Source organism: Bufo bufo, chromosome 6, assembly GCF_905171765.1.
Source record: "Bufo bufo chromosome 6, aBufBuf1.1, whole genome shotgun sequence".
In the NCBI taxonomy this organism is placed as follows: domain Eukaryota; kingdom Metazoa; phylum Chordata; class Amphibia; order Anura; family Bufonidae; genus Bufo; species Bufo bufo.
In genome coordinates, this window is record NC_053394.1 from 409,517,326 (window position 1) to 409,544,427 (window position 27,102).

At 43.3% G+C, this 27,102-nt stretch overlaps 2 protein-coding genes across 2 annotated transcripts in view; both read right to left on the reverse strand.

The window, feature by feature from the left end:
• LOC121005801 (zinc finger protein 850-like) overlaps positions 1 to 27,102 on the reverse strand; it is a 1,060,224-nt gene that overhangs the window by 1,027,850 nt on the left and 5,272 nt on the right. Inside the window, exons 4-5 of the mRNA XM_040438565.1 lie at positions 8,796 to 8,890; positions 6,739 to 6,841 (exon numbers count right to left, since the gene is read on the reverse strand). Of these exons, the coding sequence (XP_040294499.1) occupies positions 6,739 to 6,841; positions 8,796 to 8,890 (198 nt within the window). The remainder of the gene's footprint in view (positions 1 to 6,738; positions 6,842 to 8,795; positions 8,891 to 27,102) is intronic.
• Positions 9,035 to 9,564, reverse strand: LOC121004528 (gastrula zinc finger protein XlCGF53.1-like). Its single transcript, XM_040436810.1, has 3 exons — positions 9,478 to 9,564; positions 9,169 to 9,348; positions 9,035 to 9,093 (listed from the first exon to the last, which is right to left on the reverse strand). The coding sequence occupies exons 1-3, from the start codon at positions 9,553 to 9,555 to the stop codon at positions 9,049 to 9,051; spliced, it is 303 nt and encodes a 100-aa protein (XP_040292744.1). The 5' UTR covers positions 9,556 to 9,564; the 3' UTR covers positions 9,035 to 9,048.

Consider the following 27,102-nt stretch of genomic DNA (forward strand, 5'->3'; position numbering starts at 1 on the left):
CACGTATAATGTTGTATACAAGACATGATTTCGAACACCCTATATGTTAGTGGTGGCGAACCTATGGCACGGGTGCCAGAGGCGGCACTCAGGGCCCTCTCTGTTGGCACCCGCACCCTAGAAAAAGTCTATGGTTTACCAATAGACCTTAGACTTTTCCAACCATTCATCAGCACAGGGCACACTATGAAAAGGACAGGCAGCACTGAATGTAAGCAGGCTATTATATCTAAATGATAAAATACATGCAAGATAAACTATATTGGACCTTAGTATTCAGGTGAAATTGCCGTGTTGGCACTTTGCAAAAAACACGTGGGTTTTGGGTTGAAGTTTGGGAACTCAGTCTGTAAACGGCTCGCCATCACTGCCCTATGTCCTTTGTCGATTAAACTAAAATTTAAAATGTAAATTGGTGTCTATGACCAAAACACTCACAGCTATTGGGATGTGGCCAGTACTACCACAACTAAGTGACAACAACTGTGTTTAGCCCCTTTGAAATGCTGAAAGTTATGGGCAACTTCAAAATTATGTGAACATTATGCATGATGAGGACGTTAGCTTAAAATCTCAGGGTTTGGCAGCACCACAATCCCACAAAATAGGGTACAGACCGGTATATAGGCTTGAAGCCGGGTGGTGCACGCAGATAGGGATCCTGACCGAGGATCCCAATTCTTCCAGACACTCCAATAATCCGCAGCACTCGCCAGTAGTTTGTGAAAAATGGTGATTTATTCACTCAGACAGGCAGGTTACAGTAGGCTGTAACCTGGCTGACTGACTGAATCAATCACCATTTTTCACAAACTACTGGCGAGTGCCGTGGATTATTGGAGTGTCTCGAGGACGTTTGCTGAACACAAGTTTGAAACTTGCACAAAAGAATAGACAACCTTCAATATTGGGATGTTATGTGTCAGGGATTAACGGTTTGAAAAACAAATTAAAAGAAAATTACCACAAAACATTATGGGCAAAGAAAGGTTACTTCAGCAAACAGTAGCACATGTCTAACAGCAGCCATTTTCTAACATTTGTTAGTCCTGACAGAAACAGTGCACATTACTGGTGAAACTTTAAACGTAAAATATTGCTTACCTCAACGTGACGATGAGCCTTTCCTCAGGAGAAATGCTGCGCCTCATATTGGTGTCCATGAAGGTAAGGACAGTACGTAGAGACGACAGCAAGCGATCAAATGTAGTCACTGACATCCGACAGAAGGAAAAAAACTTCTCAGGATGCCGGCGCAGATCTTTGTAGAGGGTATAAAAGTGTCCTTTCCGGTAACGTTTAGAAACAATTGGATGGACCCAAAATCGCCGCCTTCTACTAGGTTCCTCATCCAACAAAGGAGTGCGCTGTCCCCATCGCCGAGAAACAAGCCAATGAAGTAAGACCTCTTCCTCAGAGTCATCCGCCATGGTGATACAGGAAAGACAAGCAACCAAAAGAACCTCTGTACCCTGTAAAGACTACAGAAAATGGCCACAAAACCAAACTCAGGTGACCTTCATTTATACCAGTGGAGATATTAAAATAAAAATTTTTTCACCATTCCTTGTTTTCTGACGGGCCGCAAAAAAAACGGAGACACTGACACACGGAAGCACAACGGAAGAAAAAACAGACACGGATCACGGAACAACGGAACCCCGTTTTGCGGACCGAGAAAAAATACTGTTGTGTGCATGAGGCCTAAATCGGTGGAACTGTTTTGGGCAGGAAAGCCATGCTTGCGGTCGGCCAAATGTGACTTCCATGGAATTCGGGAACCCCTGATCGGATCTGGGTGATTTTTGGATATGTTGTTCACCCAGATCAGAGCTATCCATGGATGTATAAATTATGGGGATATGTGGGGTTTTGAGGTGTTTTCTGTATTTTGGGGAACAAATTATTTTTTTTTGCCTGTGAGTGATTAAGTTAGCCCATTATGTTTGGTAATTGTATCACAGGCAGAGCTTGTGTTTTGGTAATTGTATTTTGTTGATTGCGTCAAAGACCATGCCCATTGTATTTTGTTGATTGCGTTACAGACAGAGGGAAGAGGGTTTTGTGTACAATTGCTGGGAAGGTTTCAATACTGTAAATGCATGTGATTGGCTAATATATAAACTGTCACAGTCTTCTACAAGGTCCCCAGGGGGAGTGTCCCTTGCTGGGAGACCTGCATAAAAGGCTGAAAAATAACCCATTAAAGAGTTCCTGTTTTACATTCAACATAGAGCCTCGTCTCATGTGTGTGGGGATTGCTATACGCTGTATACTCCCCTGGCTATAACCCCTAGATCTTGTAAGAGCTGTTCCTGTGGTGGTTACGGTGTCGAGCGGAGTGCATGGAGCCCTCGGGTAGCACTAGGAGCATCCATCAACGGAGGTGCTCAGTCGTGGTGCCAGGAGATCCGTTACAATACTATACAATTGATATATTATTAAAACCTTATATAACATTTACATATTAAAGCATTAGATGATCCAAGTCCCTAAATGCGGAGCTCTTGCATTATTAATAAAAAATAATGACAAATAAAACAAAAATACAAGCGGCTATAGGGTTAACGTAATATTTCCTTGTGAACAGAATTCTGCTTATATATTTCAAATATGGGCCTTTTCAAATATGTATTTTTTTCTTAATGATAAATGAAGTCCCGTTGTTGTGAATGGCTCAAAGCCTGTATATTCAGCGCAGCTGCACCTGTGCTACAGCGCTCTGTGTGCTCGTTTAAATGGTGGAAGCTGAATTGGAAACACACTGGGTTGGTGTCAGGAGCGATCCCTTTAATACTACTCACTGCCGTACTGTCCTCTCAGTTGCCTACGGCCTGTGAGAGCGATATCTGGCGCCGCAACTCCAGCAACGTTCATATACCTCTTCAATGTACTCAGCGCTCCAACAAAACAACCAAAGTGTGGACGATAGTCTATCAATAGAAACTAAAATGGTGGACACTGAACCACAAACATACTGGGTTGGTTCCAGAAGCGATCGTTTTGTTGTTAGTCACGGCCGTATTGTTCTCTCAATTGCCCACAGCCCGCGGAAGCGATATCCGACCGCGGCACCTCCTGTAGAGTTCATGCAGGTCCCAAATGTATTCAGTATTCCAATAGAGTAAGCAGAATAATTCCAGATAAAGTTCATGAATAGGTTGCTGTTCGCAATACCCACGATTTGCCGCCACCAGACACGTTTCGGAACAATGTTCCTTCCTCAGTGGTATAAAACAAATGAATTAAATGGGACTTAACATTAGGTTCTTTTAAACCATTATTAACCTCCTCAGGACCGCCGTACGCAGGATTGCGTCTTTGCGGCGGTCCTGTTGTTCTGGGTGGACGCGCCGGTGCGTCCTCTCGCGAGACGCGAGATTTCCTGTGAACGCGCGCACACAGGCGCGCGCGTTCACAGGATCGGAAGGTAAGCGAGTGGATCTCCAGCCTGCCAGCGGCGATCGTTCGCTGGCAGGCTGGAGATGTGATTTTTTTAACCCCTAACCGGTATATTAGACGCTGTTTTGATAACAGCGTCTAATATACCTGCTACCTGGTCCTCTGGTGGTCCCCTTTGTTTGGATCGACCACCAGAGGACACAGGCAGCTCAGTAATATGTTGCACCAAGCACCACTACACTACACCCCCCCCCCCTGTCACTTATTAACCCCTTATTCACCCTTGATCACCCCTGATCACCCCATATAGACTCCCTGATCACCCCCCTGTCATTGATTACCCCCCTGTCATTGATCACCCCCCTGTAAAGCTCCATTCAGATGTCCGCATGATTTTTACGGATCCACTGATAGACTGATCGAATCCGTAAAAATCATACGGACGTCTGAATGCAGCCTTACAGGGGAGTGATCAATGACTGTGGTGATCACCCCATATAGACTCCCTGATCACCCCCCTGTCATTGATCACCCCCCTGTAAAGCTCCATTCAGATGTCTGCATGATTTTTACGGATCCACTGATAGACTGATCGGATCCGTAAAAATCATACGGACGTCTGAATGCAGCCTTACAGGGGAGTGATCAATGACGGAGGTGATCACCCCATATAGACTCCCTGATCACCTCCCTGTCATTGATCACCCCCCTGTAAAGCTCCATTCAGATGTCCGCATGATTTTTACGGATCCACTGATAGACTGATCGGATCCGTAAAAATCAAACGGACGTCTGAATGCAGCCTTACAGGGGAGTGATCAATGACTGTGGTGATCACCCCATATAGACTCCCTGATCACCCCCCTGTCATTGATTACCCCTCTGTCATTGATCACCCCCCTGTAAAGCTCCATTCAGATGTCCGCATGATTTTTACGGATCCACTGATAGACTGATCGGATCCGTAAAAATCATACGGACGTCTGAATGGAGCCTTACAGGGGAGTGATCAATGACTGTGGTGATCACCCCATATAGACTCCCTGATCACCCCCCTGTCATTCACCCCCCTGTCATTGATCACCCCCCTGTAAAGCTCCATTCAGATGTCCGCATGATTTTTACGGATCCACTGATAGACTGATCGGATCCGTAAAAATCATACGGACGTCTGAATGCAGCCTTACAGGGGAGTGATCAATGACTGTGGTGATCACCCCATATAGACTCCCTGATCACCCCCCTGTCATTGATCACCCCCCTGTAAAGCTCCATTCAGATGTCCGCATGATTTTTACGGATCCACTGATAGACTGATCGGATCCGTAAAAATCATACGGACGTCTGAATGCAGCCTTACAGGGGGTGATCAATGACAGTTGGGTGATCACCCCATATAGACTCTCTGATCACCCCCCTGTCATTGATCACCCCCCCTGTCATTGATCCCCCCCCCCCCTGTAAGGCTGCATTCAGTCATTTTTTTGGCCCAAGTTAGCGGAATTTTTTTTTTTTTCTTACAAAGTCTCATATTCCACTAACTTGTGACAAAAAATAAAATCTCACATGAACTCACCATACCCCTCACGGAATCCAAATGCGTAAAATTTTTTAGACATTTATATTCCAGACTTCTTCTCACGCTTTAGGGCCCCTAGAATGCCAGGGCAGTATAAATACCCCACATGTGACCCCATTTCGGAAAGAAGACACCCCCAGGTATTCCGTGAGGGGCATATTGAGTCCATGAAAGATTGAAATTTTTGTCCCAAGTTAGCGGAACGGGAGACTTTGTGAGAAAAAAATTAAAAATATCAATTTCCGCTAACTTGTGCCAAAAAAAATAAATTTCTATGAACTCGCCATGCCCCTCATTGAATACCTTGGGGTGTCTTCTTTCCAAAATGGGGTCACATGTGGGGTATTTATACTGCCCTGGCATTCTAGGGGCCCCAAAGCGTGAGAAGAAGTCTGGTATCCAAATGTCTAAAAATGCCCTCCTAAAAGGAATTTGGGCCCCTTTGCGCATCTAGGCTGCAAAAAAGTGTCACACATCTGGTATCGCCGTACTCAGGAGAAGTTGGGGAATGTGTTTTGGGGTGTCTTTTTACATATACCCATGCTGGGTGAGATAAATATCTTGGTCAAATGCCAACTTTGTATAAAAAAATGGAAAAAGTTGTCTTTTGCCAAGATATTTCTCTCACCCAGCATGGGTATATGTAAAAAGACACCCCAAAACACATTCCCCAACGTCTCCTGAATACGGCGATACCAGATGTGTGACACTTTTTTGCAGCCTAGGTGGGCAAAGGGGCCCACATTCCAAAGAGCACCTTTCGGATTTCACTGGTCATTTACCTACTTACCACACATTAGGGCCCCTGGAAAATGCCAGGGCAGTATAAATACCCCACAAGTGACCCCATTTTGGAAAGAAGACACCCCAAGGTATTCCGTGAGGGGCATGGCGAGTTCCTAGAATTTTTTATTTTTTGTCACAAGTTAGTGGAAAATTATGATTTTTTTTTTTTTTTTTTTTTTTTCATACAAAGTCTCATATTCCACTAACTTGTGACAAAAAATAAAAACTTCCATGAACTCACTATGCCCATCAGCGAATACCTTGGAGTCTCTTCTTTCCAAAATGGGGTCACTTGTGGGGTAGTTATACTGCCCTGGCATTCTAGGGGCCCAAATGTGTGGTAAGGAGTTTGAAATCAAATTCTGTAAAAAATGACGAGTGAAATCCGAAAGGTGCTCTTTGGAATATGGGCCCCTTTGCCCACCTAGGCTGCAAAAAAGTGTCACACATCTGGTATCTCCGTACTCAGGAGAAGGTGGGGAATGTGTTTTGGGGTGTCATTTTACATATACCCATGCTGGGTGAGAGAAATATCTTGGCAAAAGACAACTTTTCCCATTTTTTTATACAAAGTTGGCATTTGACCAAGATATTTATCTCACCTAGCATGGGTATATGTAAAATGACACCCCAAAACACATTCCCCAACTTCTCCTGAATACGGAGATACCAGATGTGTGACACTTTTTTGCAGCCTAGGTGGGCAAAGGGGCCCACATTCCAAAGAGCACCTTTCGGATTTCACTCGTCATTTTTTACAGAATTTGATTTCAAACTCCTTACCACACATTTGGGCCCCTAGAATGCCCCCTTCCATCCATATTTAATCAGAATTTTTGCTGAATCGGTGACTATAATGCTGAAAAAACTGACAGCAGACAGAACCTAAAAATGTAACATAAAATGGTATCATCCAGTGAAGGAGTAGAATCTGTGAGTCTTCTCTGCTTTACTTAGTGGTCACTACTCACCTGGGCGGTTATCTGTAGGAATGTCCTCTGTACTCTGCTCATCACCCCTCACATATGTCTCTGTAACATATATAATGTTCAGATCTTCTTCCGGATTCACAAGCTGTGAAAGAAACATTGTAGAAGTCATCAGATGGTTGGAGAAGTCGTGTGGAAGGTTTTATATGACCTGAAAAGATGACCAAAAATGACGGGACAGCAGAAGTTATCTGACCCAAATATCTGCAGGTCTCCTGTATAAGGCCCCTTTCACACTGGTGATAATTCCGTGCGGGTGCAATGCGTAACGCATTGCACCTGCACTGAATCCGGACCCATTCACTTCAATGAGGCTGTTCAGATGAATGGTGATTTTCACGCATCACTTGTGCGTTGCGTGAAAATCTCAGCATGTTCTATATTCTGCGTTTTTCACGCAACTCAGGCCCCATAGAAATGAATAGGGATGCGCGAAAATCGCAAGCATCCGCAATCAAGTGCGGAAGCAATGGGATTTTCACGCATGGTTGCTAAGGAGACGAGGGATGAGTTACCTGGGACCCCATTTACTTTATTATTTTCCATTATAACATAATTATAATGGAAAATAATAGCATTCTTTAATCCAGAATGCTTAGTAAAAGGTGCTCACGTCAGCACAGGTCCTGCTGAATGACGATAGAAGAACGTGGTGAGCGCGATGACGTCAACTGAAGGTCCCTTTCCAGCCAGGTCCTGCAAGAAGAAGAAAGAAAGAAGACGAGCCCGGCTGCGCAATCAAGTGGATGAGGAGAGTTACTTTTTTTTAATTTTTAACCCCACAATGGATCTTTTACTTAGCATTCTGAATTAAAGAATGCTATTATTTTCCATTATAACCATGTTATAATGGAAAATAATAAAATATACAGAACACCGATCCCAAACCCGAACTTCAGTAAAGAAGTCCGTGTTCGGGTCTGGGTACCACAGTCAGTTTATCACGCGCGTGCAAAACGAATTGCACCAGTGCGATAAAAACTGAACATTGGAACGCAATTGCATTCAAAACTGACTGCAATTGCATACCTACTCGCACGATTTTCCCTGATCGCAGGCGCAACGCATCCGGACCTAATCCGGACACGCTCGTCTGCAAGGGGCCTAAATCCAATCTGATTGCTTTGTTATTCCAACCAGTTTGCAATGCAGGGAGAGTAGCCCTTATATTCCTTCCCTAACATTACATTGTATGTATATACCATTACATTGTTTGTGCACCTGTCGCCCTTGCTGGCCGCCCCAGGGCTGTGCAGCCAGTAAGCCAAAGTTCTTTCGGTCCATGGCTTGTTTACCTCCTCGGAAGGGGCATAATCATCTGCTCTGCTGCAGCCAATGACTGGATTCAGGGGTAACATGTCCACAAGAAACACATCACCACTAAAGCCAGTCACTGGCTGCAGTAAAGTATGTGACCATGCCTGTGCCGGCGAGGAAGCAAACAACATTTACTGGAAATTGGACACACAGGAGCTGGGACACATAACCGGAGCTGAGGGTAGCAGGTACGTATGACTCTTTCCATAGTAGAGGCTGCGGACACATGTAAAAAGTTACTTATTCCTGAACAAACCCTTTAATGCTGTCTTCCTATTCTGTCTACCAGTTTTGGGACTGCAGGCATGAAGATACTGTACCTAGTATAAGGGACAGGGGAGAACACAGGATAGGTGAGAACTAATTATCTATCACCACTAGAACACCCTGCTTACTAGTGATTATAGTATAAAGGACACAGTAGATTAACTAGAGTTCTAAGGGCCCCAGGGCAAACTGTTGTGCTACTCTTGTGCAACCACAAAACATCTGCAGCAGTTCACAGAGGAGGCCATCTTAAAAGTCTGTACAGGCAGAAAATTGTGAGAAGATCCAGACAACATGTAATGTCTATGGTCAGCTGTAATCCTGCCATCTCCCCCTTTCTCATTATACAAGGATAAAACATATAATACTGGTGGATAAAACAAGACTGAGCACAAGATCTTCACAGCCTTCTACAGATAATAGGGAACATTTCATGAGACCTTATCTCCATCTACCTGATCATCCTGTGGGACATTGTGATGTTCTTCTGAGCCATCCTGTGGAAGAAGAGGACTGGGACATCTCTCCGGTGTTCTTCTCTCTTTCTTAACTGTAGGAAACACATCCAGTGACTGAATTCAGTCCTTACATACAGCTAATGAGAGGACGTGTGTATTTAGTCATGTCTATTACCTGGTGGTGTGAGGGGCCGGTGATCCTCATGATGTCCTTGTACTGATCTGTGTGTCCTTCTAAATACTCCCACTCCTACATGGAGAAATAGACGGTGACATCCTGACACCTTATAGGAACCTGACAACACAATGATACAGTCATCACCCAGATCCCTTCATAACGTTCATGTCCCAGCATTCCCAGCAGCGTCACCTCTCCAGTCAGCAGCTCAATCATCTTGTTGGCGAGTTCTAGGATCTTCTCTCTATTGACTTCCTCATGTATCACGGGGTGAGGTGGAGGCTCCGTGATTGGGCTCAGGGTTCTTCCCCATCCTTCAGACTCAGGGTCCTGACAGCGCTCACTAGAGGTCTTCTTCACTACTGTGTAGTCCTGGTTATGGAGAGACACAGTAATAAATATCACTCCATACATCTCCAGAGTCCCTCACCTCTCCAGTCATGTCCATCGGTCGGTAACATAGATAAGATGATGTAATGTGACATCATCAGAATCTCTCACCTCTCCAGTAAGCCAGAAGAGGATCTCTAGGGTGAGATTTATTATACTCTCCTCCATCTTATCCCTTTCCCTAGCCATCCTTGTTGGGTCAATAAAGAGAAGGATCTTATATAGAAGATATCCACTGAGCGGATCCTATATTGTAGGAACCTGAATGGAAAGAAGATTAGACAGTGTAAAATCCTACAAAATCCCATGTAAAATACAATAACTGGAGATAATAGGAGACATCGGAGAAGATAATAAAGTGTAGATGTTGTGTTCTCTCTTTTTATAGTGATCGAAACATGGGTGAGGTCAAGGCAAATTTTTTAGTATGTCACACCTTCACATGACCCTACAGCTTATAGAAGACGTCATCAGTGATGCCAGTATGAACAGCACGTGACTGCTATTGACCATCCTAGGCTTTAAAGGGAACCTGTCATGTGAATATTTGATTATAATCTAACTAATTATATACAATCATTAACTACTAAAAAGTGCCTTAGATGTATTCACTTACTGGTGTGACAGATGGTTACTTCATAATATACACACAAAGATGCCGCATGCCATTGAGCTGATTTGAGTCCAGTGTGATGTCATTAATTCCAGCTGTCCTGAACTATGCAGTTCAACAGGCAGATATCACCATTCTACTAGTTAATAAGATGAGACTTGTTTCTGTAGTCTGTGGTTTTTATTAACCGGCAGTAGATAAGGTAAACTATAGGAAAATGAACATACAAGAACTGAGTATACAGTACAGTGTACACAAAACTAATACAAAAACATGAATTAATCCCTTACAGACGATGCTTTAGTAAGAGACACACAATGAGTAGCTGCTCCTTCCATGAGGTGAAGAGAAAAGGAAGCAGGAGCCTGTCTCTTTCCCAGAAAGCACTGAGCAGGAAGTCAGGTGACCTAATGAATATGCATAACTTAACAAGGCAAAAGATGCACTTACAGATAAAGGTCACTAGATGGTGTTGAAGGCACACAAATGAACAGACTATGCAATAGTGAAGACAGCACACCAGCGTATATTTAATTCAGCGCTATAGCCACTCCCCTGCCCACCTGCTGCTGAGTCATATGGGAAAAAACTGTCAATCAGCAGCAGGTAGGGGGGAGAGTCAGGAGCTCATAAATATTCATGACTCATCATTATCAGCTGGAGCTTTTCAATACAAGATGTTGGCAGATTGACTGGGTCAATTAAAGAAAGTGACCCAGCATTGTGCTAAGACAATCAGTCACTTATTTATGTTGCCCTTAGTTAAGACACCATAAAACTGGGGACAGGTTCCCTTTAATGGGAATGATGTCTCCCTAGCCCACCTTTTTCTCTAATAGGCTTTAGTCCTAGTTCCTGTAACCTGTCAGAGGCCGGTGTCATTATCATGCTGCATAGAGCTCAGGGCACAGACTAGAAGAGGTTCGTGTCTTGCACTGCATCACTGACAGCAGAATGGAGGTAAATTTTTGAGTTTATTATTTTTATTTAGCAGCATGGTGTTTGGCCACAATGGGGTCGGGGTCATTATTTAGTAATTTGAGAAAGCACTATGGGGACATTGTGGCCATAAAAAGGAGTATTTTTTGTACTTGCACGCATTGTAAGTGGGACATTATGGGAACATTCGTTGTACTGTGGGCACTTAAAGGGGGTTGGTTTTTGTACTGACATATGTACATTATAAGAGAGCATTTTTGTACTGGCACATAAGGGGCATTTTTTTTACTGGCACAAGAGGTTTATAATGGGGTATTTTTTATATAGACACACATTATAGGGGTTTATTACTAATGAGGGCACTATGGGGCATTATTACTTCTAGGGGCAAAATGAGGGACATTATTACTATTGGGTGCACTGTTACCACATAGTGCACTCTGCCAGAAAATTATTACTATTGGCGGGACTTTTGGGAGGCACCCTGGTACAGTATCGGCTTAGCACAATTATTTTTGGAGGACACTATAAGATTCAGGGACACTATTTGCCTTTTCTGCGGTTAAGGAGTGCTTCGCTTCTGCCCCTATATTGGTGCAGCTGGACGTATCACAACCTTTCATTGTGGAAGTTGACACGTCCAAGATGGGGGTAGGAGCAATCTTTTTGCAGGGTCCATCACCTGGTAAATGGCGCTGTGGGAGATAGAACTCCATTTTATTCCTCCCCTGAACCAGAGTTAAGTAAGAGTCAGCTAAAGTGCAGGTGCGGGGGAGCAGTTGACCCCCCCCCCCCCTTCTCTCTTCTCAGAAATGCTAGCTTCTGGTGTTCTAGTTCCACCTCCTGTGTACGATAAGAAGATGCCTCGCTTATATGTAGCTGTTTCGTTTCACTGTGTTTTGTGGTTTTTACTTGAGCTATGTAACGCCCACAGCTGCCGGATGTCTGCTAGTAAAATTCTGATATAAGATTTATCTGTAACCTAATAAACTCAGATCACTGCTTTAAAGCATCTTGCCTGTATCAGTTTTATCTGTATTGCTTAACAATAGATTAACACAGCTATTTATGCTACATAGGAGCTATCTGACCCCTACCAGACTATACAAAATGAGCAGACTGCCTCATAACAGATGTCATCGATGTGCACGAGCAAACGCTGATTTTTGGCACATGATATGGGACTGCAGCTACATTACATACTATTGATAAGAAATTATAAAATGTTTTGTCCACCATGGTCCCAAATCCATTGTCGGTATGCCCCAAAATATGCATACTAGGGATATTGGAGGACGAGATATGGACGCACCACAATAGTATTTTTCTGAGGGAAGCCTAGGAAAGCAATAGCGCTCAGATGGATGGCAAATAGACCACCTATGGTGAGTCAGTGGAAGCCTTTGGTAAACCAGGTCACTTCTTTAGAGAATATAATATTTCAAAATAGGAAATGCCCTGAAAAATTCTAGAAAATATGAGGAAGTTGGTGCTCATCACCATTGACGTTATCTAATTTTCACATGTATACAAAAGGACCACCTACTTGATATCTGGCACAAATAGGAGAAAACTTCAATGAATACATTTATTTACTTTATTGAATAGAGGTTATAGGATAAAGCTGCACTCACATTTATGTATAATGTTTTATACAAGGAATATACACTGGATTTTACTTTATGTAAATGCTACATTATTTGATACGATGTTGATCAGTATGTACCTATGCCATGCCTTACTTGTTATGCTTCAATAAAACGAGTAAAAAAAAAAGAAAAAAAAAAAAGATGGTATACCTTTAGGAGGGCGAGTAATGGCTTCTAAGTAATGAGGCAATCTTAGCCTGGGTCACTTTTGGGAGAACTTTCACATTACTGATAAAATGTGCCCAGTAAGACCAGAGCTGACAGTTTCCTGACAAGCCCAAATTTCATGTAATGCCCATTTATTTTTAAGTGGTCCTAATCATCTCTCCAAGCCCTCGGCCACCTCTGGTAATTGAAAGCAAGGCGCTGTTTTATCTCCCTGTAAAAGGAGTATTTGAAGGAATAAAGCCAGTGACCAAAAAAAAAAAAAACACATATTGGTGGTCACTAAAGGATTAAGCATGAAGATGGCTTCTTTTATATGTGAGAATTTTGATGTCTAACTATGATTATTTTCTTAAAACATTACCCACATTCTGAACATGAATATGGCTTCTCCCCTTTGTGAATTCTCTGATAAATAAGTTCTGATTTCAGCTTAAAACATTTCCCACATTCTGAACATGAAAATGGCTTTTCCCCTGTGTGATTTCTCTGATGTGTATCAAGAGCTGATTTACGGTTAAAACATTTCCCACATTCTGAACATGAAAATGGCTTCTCCCCTGTGTGATTTCTCTGATGTCTAACAAGATCTGATTTACGGTTAAAACATTTCCCACATTCTGAACATGAAAATGGCTTCTCCCCTGTGTGATTTCTCTGATGTCTAACAAGATCTGATTTGCTCTTAAAACATTTCCCACATTCTGAACATAAAAATGGCTTTTCCCCTGTGTGAATTCTCTGATGTCTAACAAGATCTGATTTACGGTTAAAACATTTCACACATTCTGAACATGAATATGGCTTCTCCCCTGTGTGAATTTTCTGATGTATAAAAAGATGTGATGATTGGTGAAAACATTTCCCACATTCTGAACATGAAAATGGCTTCTCCCCTGTGTGAGTTCTCTGATGTATAACAATCTCAGATTTAAATCTAAAACATTTTCCACATTCTGAACATGAAAATGGCTCCCCTCTTAAATGAGCCGTTTGATGTTTAGCACCTCTTCTATGACTTTTATTCTGTGTTACAGTCTGTGATGAATCAGAAGATTGGACGTGTTTAAAAGAATCAAATGATGCATTGTGACTGTGATTGGATGAGGGTATATCTTGCATATTGGCATGCTCTTCAAATGCATCTCGTGTGATACCACAATCATCTACTTCAAAATCTGAAGATACCAGATGTTTCTCTGAGTTCCTGGTACAGTCATCTGCCAAGAATAAAACACATTTTATTATTGATGAATAATATACCATAAAATTATATTGAAATTTTATAACATTTCCATATAAAAAATTCAAGTATGAAATGACTAAAACAGTGGTGTCCAAACAGATCACAATCTAATAGTAGACCGAGGGGCATAGCTAGAAATGGTTGGCCCCCACCTTGAGCAACTTGCATGCAACCCCCACCCAGTCATTTATAAATAAAACATTTCCTAGTGCTAGACAAGAGGCGCTGAATGCCCTCTTAGTGCCCCACACAATAGTTATCTCCCCTCAGTGTCCCTTTTACAGTGAAATTCCTCCTTAGTGCCCTCTTCACAGTACTGATGCTCCCTACGTGCCCCACTCAGTAGAATGTCCACACAGTAGTTATGTCCCCTTTGTGTCCCCCTGCAGTAGTTATGCCCCTTAGTGCACCTCCTGCAGTAGTGTTGTCCCTTAGTGTCCTCTTTACATCAGTGAAGCTCCTAAACTATGAATAAAATTAATAAAAGTAATACCGAGCACATCATGCACTTCCCAGCAGCAGGCGTGATGATGTCATCTCTCCTGCTGACCTGAGGAGAGCGCAGAGGCCGGGGGATTATCTCAGGTCTGTGCGCTCTCCCTCTCAGCCCAGCAGAGACAATGACATCACTGTATCACAGCTGCTGCTGGGCAGAGTGCAGGCCGCAGAATGAGACCTTGGCTAAAATGGATGACAGATACAGCAGCTGGACTCGGAGGAAGAGAGGAGAGGAGAACGGCCAGTAGGAAGCACAGGAAACTGTCACTGACCATTGGGGAGCTGCTCAACATGTTCTTTTCCTTGAGATATAATTATGCAGAGTTAGTCACCTGGGTCAGGATGTCTTGGGGTCTTTATTCACAGGCAGGTAGGAAATATCTGGTGTTCAGTGGTGAGACCTTTTTGTATTAGCTCTTAAAGGGACACTGACAGGCCAAATCAGCATATATAGTTAGATATATGACATTACAGGTCTTATACAGTCTTTTAAAAGCATATAAGTATCCCCCCTGTCCACCTTATAAAGAGCGAAATATAAAGTTTTATAACCTGCTTGTCCGGTCACTAATCTGCCCAAGGGGCGGCGTTTCATGTGAAAATGCGCCCAGCCAGCCTTCCCAACTGCCGTTCTGAAGCCCCGCCCAGCTCATCAATATTCACTTCGCTGGGCGGCGGCTAGAACTCTCCCCAGTCCCGATCCTGCGCATGGGCAATTCAATTGTCTATAATTAACCCCTTTGACGATGTGAGTGAGCAGCACTCTGAAGCGCTGCTCTGAACAGTGCATGGCTGAGGCTGAGGCTGCAGCTGCCTCGAAGACGCAGGCAGGCTGTGTGTGTACGCAGGCGCGATCTAACCACGGCAGGGCGCAGGCGCAGAAGATTGGGCATGAACGATGCCCAGACAATTGAATTGCCCATGCGCAGGATCGGGACTGGGGAGAGTTCTAGCCGCCGACCAGCGAAGTGAATATTGATGAGCTGGGCGGGGCTTCAGAACGGCAGTTGGGAAGGCTGGCTGGGCGCATTTTCACATGAAACGCCGCCCCTTGGGCAGATTAGTGACCGGACAAGCAGGTTATAAAACTTTATATTTCGCTCTTTATAAGGTGGACAGGGGGGATACTTATATGCTTTTAAAAGACTCTATAAGACCTGCAATGTCATATATCTAACTATATATGCTGATTTGGTCTGTCAGTGTCCCTTTAAGGCTACATTCACACAACAGCGAAAAAAAAGCCACATTCAGTTTTTCATGGCCATTTATCAACCATCTCTTTCTTGGTCATCTGGACGTTTTGCATCCATTTTCAACCACCATAATTTGAGGATGATTTAGATGATTTTTATTAGCTTTTTTTTTATTTAATTACCAATCCCTGCAGTATACATAATGTCCCCCATAGTGGCCCCAGTTAGTGATAATGTTCCCAAGGGTGCTCCCCATCAGTAATAATTAATAAGGATAATAATGTGCAGGGTTTTGTTTTTATGGGGAAAAAAAAATTCCTCCTCTCATCCACTTGCACGCGCAGAGACAGCCGTGCTTCATTTGGTGCTAAAGGACCTACACTCTCAATGGGATGATGTCAATAATGCTGGGAGAGCATGGTGATGTCATCACGTTGGTAGCACAGGTCCTTCAGCACCAAGAGAGACTGCCTTGTGTGTGCAAGCGGATAAGGCAATTAGTTTTTATTTTGACCCCTAAAAGGCCATTTTCCACTAGTGTACCCATTGTAAACAGCCATTACATGGATGCACTCCTGTCTAAATGACCATTAAAGTCACCACCATTAATTTAAATGGGGTCCATCTGACGGACGTGAGAACGGCCACAAATAGGACATGGCCCATTTTTCAAAACCACAATTGACTGGCCTTAAAAAATAAAATAAAAAAAATGGCCACGTGAACAGCTCTATTGAGTTTAATTTATTCTAAAAACAGCTGTGTGCCGTTTTTCACTGTTGTGTGAATGTAGCCTTATCCTGCAGCCTTTCCCGATTACACAAACTACATATAGCGCCAAAGAATAATCCTGTGACCCGAACATTATCACTGCAGCTAGGACACTGTGCACACCGAGGTCTCTCCAAATCTCAGTCCTGTCACTGTCAAGTACACAAACTGCACGGCCCACCCCATGACATCTTCCTTTTTCCATGCATTTATATTAAAGGGGTTGTCTCATCTGAGACAATGGGGGCAATTTGCTAGGATATGCAACTATTGTCTGGTAGGTGCGGGTCCCACCGCAGGGACCCGCACCCATCTCCTAAATGGAGCCTCAAAAGTGGTGGAGGATGCACTGTGCTTGAGCAGGCGCCCTTCTTTCATTTGTATGGAGCCGACAAAAATAGCCGAGCCCTGGCTTGGCAATTTCAGTCAGGCCCATAGAAGTAAATGGGAACAGTGGCGGGTCATGCGCGGTGTGCTCCTATTCACTTCTATGGGGACAGCGCTTGATGGTGGCCGGACCGGAGTCCTCCAGACACCACTTTGGCCCGCTCGGTTCTCGATAAAGGTGCGGATCCCAGCGGTTGGTCCTGCACCTATAAGACCCAAATTTCTCGGATCAGACAACTGCTTTAAGTGCTTGTGATTCATATATACAAAGATTATGAAAAGTATATCACTAGAGAGGAACCAATTTCTTGAAATTTATTTCAGGTGTAATTCTGAAGAATCAGTCAGAAGAGGGAACAAATACATTCGACCAAATTCGAACCTGCTCCCATTGGCCTGATAATCTGTGTATGACTCTCTGGCAGATCTACTCCTTGGCATCACCTGGAGGTGTGTGACTATGCCACCTGCCACACTGAATACCCTGCACTGGAGGCTGGACAAGACAGTACACATATCAAACTGGGCCAGTTCCAGACACTGTTCCAATCTCCCTCCCAGAAGTCCATGGAGTCAGGGGACAGGCTATGTGCTTTTGCTGATATGCGTCAGGTTGGCACAGCACGTAAAAAAACTTCCATCACATTAAGAAAACTAAATTGGCTGCTGCGCCTTCTGAGACTTATTGTACGGGTAGCACCACCAGAGAGGGCGGGAGGTCTCTGACTCAGCCAGGTTGGAGATGGGACTCCTGGACAGAAATGCAGGTGACAGGCATCAGTAAAACATTCTCCCCTTTTTGCTTTGATTGCAATGATCTAAAAGTATGGCTATCCAGTAGTCATCACTTTGCTTGATGCTAACCATATGCTTGGCAGCATGTAGGCAACCAAGCATGCAGTTTGTCATGCTCACCAGCATGCCTGAGGACCCAGTTCTTTAAGACCCCTCTGCAATGGTTGGTCATGGCCAATGTCATTGTCGTCATCATCATCATCATTAGCAGCACCATATCTATCATACCGAGCACCATCCTCCTTCCCTAGCTGTGCCTAGGAAAACTGTCTCCCTGTACCACAAACTTCTCCTCCTCCACTTCCTCCTTTATGCGATTTCATCCGTTCAGGTTCCTATCAGTTACAGGATCCCCAGCAAGCTGTGGAGGTTGTTGTTCTTCCTCTAGTCCTTGTTGCATCAGCATGACCATTTGTTCAAATATAAATATCAGGGTGATGTCATGGTAATGCTTGTCCCTACTCTGGTGGCCTCTTCGAAAGGGTTGAGTATGCTACACAAGGCCCTGATGAGCTACCACTGCCTGCGCTCAAAATAACATATGCTCTGCTGTGGTGGTCTCATGCATCATGTAAATTTTTTATTTTTTTTTTAAGTATCTTTATTGTTTTTCTTAATAAAACCAATGTAAAAAAGGTTATCTGGTCACAGCGGATGGGTACATATAACAGGTACATTTAAAGCAATGCATCGCTTCGATGCTAAACAGCGTATATACATATAAAGGCATCTAAGTCCCGAAGTACCCTCAATTAATATCACTTCTCTGTCACATGTAACAAAACCAAAACCCATCCCTGCCCCTGAGTTCCAAAAACCCCCCGTGCATCCCCCCACCCAGCGTACCTGGCCTGGTACGGCCGCCACGAGGGGCGTTAGGGCGCTCATGCCCCTCTATTGGGTATTTTTCAAACCTTCAAAATATCAGATCCTATGTAATATGGAATGTTATGTTGGTATTAATTATTTAAGAATGCACGACAATTTATTTGTTTGGTATTAGGACATAGCCACCGCGGGTGGGTGATCATCAGTTCCAGTCAGGGTATTCCATTCTCGCCATTTCCCCTATCTATACGCCATTTCTGTGGCGTAGCTCACCCCGCGCCGTTTCATGCCCTCAAAATCTGTTATTCGTGTCATTGAGCTTTGCCATTCATTTATTGATGGCGACCTGTCTTTCACCCATTGTCTCATAATTATTACCTTGGCCAATAACAATCCCTTCAGCCAATAAGCCTGTTCATTTTTGGTAGATCTTTTTTTGTACTCAGCCGGGAGGAGTCCAAGCACCACTACTTGGATAGTAAGGGGGGGGCTATTCCCACTTTGTACCGCCATCGCCTGGAATATACTGCCCCGAAGAGCTTAATAACTGGGCAGTCCCACAGCATATGTACTAACCCTGCGGCTACCAGGGAGCATTTCAAGCAACTGAATTCTTGTCCCTTGTTACTATACATTTTAGATAAGAGACTCGGGGTAACATATAAACGGTGTATTATTTTAAATTGTGTCATCCGGTGTTCTTTTGAAGGCGAAGCCTTCTTGATATTTTGATATATTTCCCGCCATTGTGAAGAGTTACATTCCCCTATATCCACCTTCCATTTATCTACACTTTTAAATTTAGTGACTATACTTAGTTCCTCAATAAATCTCCTATATATTAGTGAAATCTTAACTTTATTCCCGACTATATTGTAACAAAATAATAAAAACCTCTGAGTGGCTGCTATAGAGGGTATATTTTTAAGCGTGCATGCTAATGCGTGTTGTACTTGAAAGTATCTGTATTGTTCTAATGCAGTTATTGGTGTCTGTTGAAACAGTTCCCCTATTAATTTAATTTTCCCTTTCGTGTATATATGTGAAAAAACCGTGATACCTCTTCGAGTCCAATAATCATTTTCGTTGAGTATCAGAAATTCTGTTAACGCAGGGTTATCCCATAGCGGGGAGAAATCCAGAATTTGGGGGGCCTGGATAAGTACCTTGATTTTGTTCCAGGTCTTCTGTAGCGCGGCCCCTATGGGGCAACAAATATCTGCACGCTCCAGAAGCCCGGATTCCAATATACTATATATATTATAGGTATGCTGTTGACATTGCCCTGAAATATGGGATAATAATACTCCATCCCCGGTATTGACGCAACACTGTAGTTGTGAGCACAAGTAGTAGATTTGAAAATGGGGCAGGCCTAGGCCGCCATCACTTGCAGCCATTCGCAAGTATTGTAGCTTAATACGGACCCTTTTTCTGCCCCATATCAAGTCATTTATCAATCGATCAATCAAATTAAAAACACTATCCTCAATCCAGGCAGGGCAGGAACTAACCGTGTACAGTATCCAAGGCAACAGAACCATTTTAATCAAAGCGATCCTATTAATCTGTGAAAGCGGAAGTTTCTGCCATACCCTTATTTTTCCCCTTATTTTCCCGACTAGAGGGGTGATATTTAGTATACAGGGAGTGCAGAATTATTAGGCAAGTTGTATTTTTGAGGATTAATTTTATTATTGAACAACAACCATGTTCTCAATGAACCCAAAAAACTCATTAATATCAAAGCTGAATATTTTTGGAAGTAGTTTTTAGTTTGTTTTTAGTTTTAGCTATTTTAGGGGGATGTCTGTGTGTGCAGGTGACTATTACTGTGCATAATTATTAGGCAACTTAACAAAAAACACATATATACCCATTTCAATTATTTATTTTTACCAGTGAAACCAATATAACATCTCAACATTCACAAATATACATTTCTGACATTCAAAAACAAAACAAAAATAAATCAGTGACCAATATAGCCACCTTTCTTTGCAAGGACACTCAAAAGCCTGCCATCCATGGATTCTGTCAGTGTTTTGATCTGCTCACCATCAACATTGCGTGCAGCAGCAACCACAGCCTCCCAGACACTGTTCAGAGAGGTGTACTGTTTTCCCTCCTTGTAAATCTCACATTTGATGATGGACCACAGGTTCTCAATGGGGTTCAGATCAGGTGAACAAGGAGGCCATGTCATTAGATTTTCTTCTTTTATACCCTTTCTTGCCAGCCACGCTGTGGAGTACTTGGACGCGTGTGATGGAGCATTGTCCTGCATGTAAATCATGTTTTTCTTGAAGGATGCAGACTTCTTCCTGTACCACTGCTTGAAGAAGGTGTCTTCCAGAAACTGGCAGTAGGACTGGGAGTTGAGCTTGACTCCATCCTCAACCCGAAAAGGCCCCACAAGCTCATCTTTGATGATACCAGCCCAAACCAGTACTCCACCTCCACCTTGCTAGCGTATGAGTCGGACTGGAGCTCTCTGCCCTTTACCAATCCAGCCATGGGCCCATCCATCTGGCCCATCAAAACTCTCTCATTTCATCAGTCCATAAAACCTTAGAAAAATCAGTCTTGAGATATTTCTTGGCCCAGTCTTGACGTTTCAGCTTGTGTGTCTTGTTCAGTGGTGGTCGTCTTTCAGCCTTTCTTACCTTGGCCATGTCTCTGAGTATTGCACACCTTGTGCTTTTGGGCACTCCAGTGATGTTGCAGCTCTGAAATATGGCCAAACTGGTGGCAAGTGGCATCTTGGCAGCTGCACGCTTGACTTTTCTCAGTTCATGGGCAGTTATTTTGCGCCTTGGTTTTTCCACACGCTTCTTGCGACTCTGTTGACTATTTTGAATGAAACGCTTGATTGTTCGATGATCACGCTTCAGAAGCTTTGCAATTTTAAGAGTGCTGCATTCCTCTGCAAGATATCTCACTATTTTTGACTTTTCTGAGCCTGTCAAGTCCTTCTTTTGACCCATTTTGCCAAAGGAAAGGAAGTTGCCTAATAATTATGCACACCTAATATAGGGTGTTGATGTCATTAGACCACACCCCTTCTCATTACAGAGATGCACATCACCTAATATGCTTAATTGGTAGTAGGCTTTCGAGCCTATACAGCTTGGAGTAAGACAACATGCATAAAGAGGATGATGTGGTCAAAATACTCATTTGCCTAATAATTCTGCACGCAGTGTATTATAGTCCCTGATGGTATTACTAATTTTTATCCCTAAATAGTCTAAGTGGTCTGTTGGAGCAATAATTCTAACCCTAAGATTATTCAAGGGAGGCACCCGATTCAGGGGGAAGAGAACAGATTTTGTCCAGTTTATCTCATATCCAGCAACTCTACCAAATTCCTCTGCTATCCGCATAACGTCTGGGACACTTCTCCATCCGTCATTCAGATAAAGCAGCACATGTAAATCTTTAATCTATTTACGCTGCTCATAGCAACGCTTCAGCGTATGTAAGGTGGAATTCAAATGATGCAAAGGCAGACCATTTTGTCACTTCACGTTCAGAAGGGCCTTTTTAGCCACATAAGAATGGCTGGACAGTCCCCTGGATATGACCAACACCTTTTGCAAGCCATGTTTTTTAAAGAAATTGATGCACCATAAATTTATGATGTGTGCCATGCAGGGAACATGTGCTATTTCCACCAAATGAATTGCAGCCACAATGTTCCTGCCATTGTCACCAACTGCGAGAAATCCAGAAGGAAACTTGCTGCAGATTACCAACTGATCTATGTAGCTTCTCTCGCCCAAGCTCATCAGCTTTAAGACAACATGGCAATGTTTCAGTTTGCACAACGAAAAGGAGGTAGAAGAAGCGGAAGCAACAATCTGCTCTGTTTTTGTTTGGGATAGGAGGATGTCCATTGAGGAGGACGTGGATAAGCCCCTGGTGTAGGGTACCAGATAATCAGCAATTGCAAGCTGCAGCATGGTGGCCAAGACCATACAGCGGTTTAAGACGACCGGTTCCACTCTTACACGAGCTCATTCTGGAAGTTCAACATGGCACCTCATGGCAAAGAAATCTCTGAGGATCTGAAAAAAAGAATTGATGCTCTACATAATGATGGCCTGGGCTATAAAATGATTGCCAACACCTTGAAACTGAGCTGCAGCACGTTGGCCAAGACCATACACTGGTTTAAGAAGACAGGTTCCACTCAGAACAGGCCTCGCCATTGTCGACCAAAGAAGCTGAGTGCACATGCACATCTTTATATCCAGAGGTTGTCTTTTCAAAATAGACGTATGTCGTCATGGAGAAGTGGAAGAGGATTGAAGTGGCAACATGTGAAGCTTTAGTGAACTCTATGCCCAAGAGAGTTAAGGCCCTGCTGGAAAATAATTGTGGCCACACAAAATATTGACACTTTGGGCACAATTTGGCCATTCTCACTTAGGGGTGTAATCACGTTTGTTGCCAGCGGTTTAGACATTAGTGGCTGTGTGTTGAGTTATTTCGAGGGCACACCAAATTTACACCGTTATACTCGCTGTACACGGACATGGGTTGTTCCATGAAAAGATATAATCAAATATTTACAAAAGTGTGAGGGGTGGACTGACTTTCGTGAGATACTGTAGGTACCAGCAGCAGATCTTGATGATTTGCTTGCCCAAATGCATTCAGCATGGCAGAACATTCCTCAGACAATCATTAATAACCTCATTGGTAGGATGCCAAGGCGTGTAAATGAATGTATTTATGCACGTGGCTCTCATACTCAATACTGAATAAAGTGACATGTTTTGCATATTTTGTTTACGTTTTTCATCATTAAAGGGGTTCTCCAAGATTTTCCTCAGCATAAGTCATCAATATGAGATCAGCAGAGGTCGGTCCCTGCACCCCCACCAATCAGCTGTCTGAGGAAGCCTCAGTGCTCACCGGAGGTCCAGTTAATACAAAGCCTCCTCAGAGCTTACCAAACACAGCGCCGTCTGTTTAATAGTAGCTGTGCTTGGCATTGCAGCTCAGACCCATTCACTCGAATAGGACTAATCTGTGCCATTTGACCGATGAAAGTCACGTTGCATGGCCAGAAAGAGGCCTAAGAGCGCACAGAGCACTGTGTCCTCTCCATACATCTGACCGACAAGGCTGCCGATCTGATATTAATTACCTCTCCTGAGGAAGGACTATATACATCATATACATACTGTATATCACCTATAACGCTGTCACATTTCCATCCTTATTTAATTAGAATTTTAGCTGAATCAGTGAATATAACGCTGAAAAAACAGAAAGAAGACAGAACCTAAAAATGTAACATAAAATGGTATCATCCAGTGAAGGAGTAGAATCTGTGAGTCTTCTCTGCTTTACTTAGTGGTCACTACTCACCTGGGCGGTTATCTGTAGGAATATCCTCTGTACTCTGCTCATCACCCCTCACATATGTCTCTGTAGGATTAATATTGGTTAGATCTTCACCTGGATCCACAAGCTGTGAAATAAACATTGTAGAAGTCATCAGACGGTTGGAAAAGTCACGTAGAAGGTTTTATATGACCTGAAAAGACAACCAAAAATGACCAGACAGCAGGAGTTATCTGACCCAAATATCTGCAGGTCTCCTGTATAAATCCAATCTGATTGCTTTGTTATTCCAACCAGTTTGCAATGCAGGGAGAGTAGCCCTTATATTCCATCCCTAACATTACATTGTATGTATATACCATTACATTGTTTGTGCACCTGTCGCCCTTGCTGGCCGCCCCAGGACTGTGAAGCCGGTAAGCCAAAGTTCTTTCGGTCCATGGCTTGTTTACCTCCTCGGAATGGGCATAATCATCTGCTCTGCTGCAGCCAATGACTGGATTCAGGGGTAACATGTCCACAAGAAACACATCACCACTAGAGCCAGTCACTGGCTGCAGTAAAGCAGGTGATTATGCCTGTGCCGGCGAGGAAGCAAACATTTACTGGAAGATGGACACACAGGAGCTGGCACACATAACTGGAGCTAAGGGTAGCAGGTACGTATGACTCTTTCCATAGTAGAGGCTGCGGACACATGTAAAAAGGTACCTATTCCTGAACAAACCCTTTAATACTGTCTTCCTGTTCTGTCTACCAGTTTTGGGATGACTGCAGGCATGAAGATACTGTACCTAGTATAAGGGACTGGAGAGAACACAGGAGAGGTGAGAACTGATTATCTATCACCACTAGAACACCCTGCTTATCACTGTTTATAGTAAAAGGACTGGAGAGAACACAGGAGAGGTGAGAACTGATTATCTATGACTACTAGATTATTCCTGATTATTACTGCTCTTAGTGTATGGACAGGAGAGAACACAGAAGAGGGGAGAACTGATCATCTTGAGCAACCTTTGGATTGGGCCCCCACCCTCCCCATTATATGTCTGAATGGGTTCTAGTACACTGCCACTGATCACTACACTGTAAGGCTCCCTACAGTGTCCTAGTAGCTACTTGTCCCCAGCAATAATAATGTACTGGTTGTGTTACCAGTATTAAAGAGGACCTGTCACCGCTCCTGACATGCCTGTTTTAATAGCTTCATGCATTCCCCATGTAATAGAAATTCTGGAGAATCTATTCTTATGGCTCTATGTTGTGTCATTCCTTTATTATTCCTGCTAGAAGTTATGAATGAATTGGTATTACTCTTCAGTAAGGGTACAGAGGGGTGGTCACCAGTTTAGGGTGTGTACCTGCTCAGTCTAAAAATGGCAATACTGATTGGATAGAGTCAAACGATGCAGGTACACCCCCCCCCCCCCAACTGGTTACCGCCCCTCTGTACCCTTACTGAAGGCTAAAACCAATTTATTCATAACATAGTAGAAATAATAAAGGAATGACACATCATAAAGCCATAAGAATAGATTCTCCAGAACTGTGATTACATGGGGAATGCATGAAGCTATTGAAACAGGCATGTCAGGAGTATTGAAAAGTCCTCTTTACTAATACCTCTGACAGTGCCTTCAGTAATAGTAATGCCCCCCATACTTCCCCCAGTCCACAATCCCATCCTCTTTGTCCTCAATAATAATTTAGCACTTTTTCATGAGCCAGGGAGAACTGTGGCCAACTACTACTACTCCTGGCCGGTACTGATACCGCTGCTACCACCCACATTCTAACTCTGGGAGGACGAGTAGAGATGAGTGAATCGAATCCCACGAAGTGGAATTCGATCCAAATTTCAGGATAAATTCGATTAGCCTAGAAGCTGACTTTCCTCGTGCTTTGTGTCAACAAATCGATTTATCCTAAAATTCAAACTTACCACCTCAATTTGCGCTCGAAGGGCCGCCAGCCTACATCTTGCTTGAAGATCTCGGCCGAAATCCCATGCGACGCGAGATTACGTTATCACGCAGGACAGCTTGATGACGTAATCTCGCGCCGCATAGGATTTCGGCTGAGATCTTTAAGCAAGATAGCGGCGGCCAGCCTGTCGCGTGCAAATGAAGGCAGTAAGTTTATAAAATTAACAATAAAAAACTAAATTAAAATCACTCAGATGCCGCGATCATGTATGAATGCGGCATCTGAGGGGTACAATGATGAGGGCGGCGCTATCGCAGCTCCCCGTCATTGCACCCACTACTTCCAAAAAAAATGCGCTTTGTGGCGGAGTAATTCGTCACAAAGCAAATTTTGTGAAATCGACGCATCAGCTGAATCAAATTTTTACGGACGAGGCATGGGTCTCTAAGTACGAGGCATGGGTCTCTAAGGACGAGGCATGGGTCTTTCGTTTTGTACTCTCCCATTTTCTAGACATATTATGAGACCTATAATTGAATAGTCAGGGGTTCTGTACACAGATTATGAAACGGTACTAGCAAAATTGCAAGTGTGTTTTCTATAATTTAAAGACAGAGGCTCAATTATAGAGTAATTAAACTTTTATTTTTTTTCACTTAGATGGACTGTGCAAGTGCATAGTTATAGCTTTTCTTTTTTTTTTTTTTTTTCTTACAGGTCTTCTTTTCAAAACCTCAAGTTTCTACATAGGCTTATTGCCAGCACAGCACCCAAATAGCATTCTGCTGCTATGCTGAACAATTGCACATTATTGGAAGGGCCTTATATTTATGTTAACTTACTAATATACTTCATTCAACTGTGTCCGTTCTCTTGCCTGTGAAAATTCTACACAAAAATCATGTGGTCCAGTCCCTAAACCTGTCACCCATTGGCCATTGCTAAATAAATTACTAATTTTGGTGGCTCTGCAGTGGAGCGCTCGTCCCCGCTACGGTCACATGTTTCCAGTTCCATGCAGTCACGTGGTATAGATACAGTTGAAGCAGCTCACATATACCATGTGACCGCATGACACTGTAAACATGTGACCGTAGCAGGGACTCGCCCTCCACGGTAGAGGGGATCTTGACGAAAAATGAATGAGAGGATTGATAACCCAAAAAATAGTCCCTGTACAGGGTCACCCTTATTGAGATAAAACCTAACTTTTACTATTTATGCTAAAAGGAAATACAAGTGTGATCCATTAAAACTATGGGGGTCCTTCCGTAACTATTATGTTATGTCCCAAGTCTAGTGGTATCTGTGTGGTCTGGCTGCAGGTACCTATTGGATTCTTCCAAAATAGCAGATGAGTGC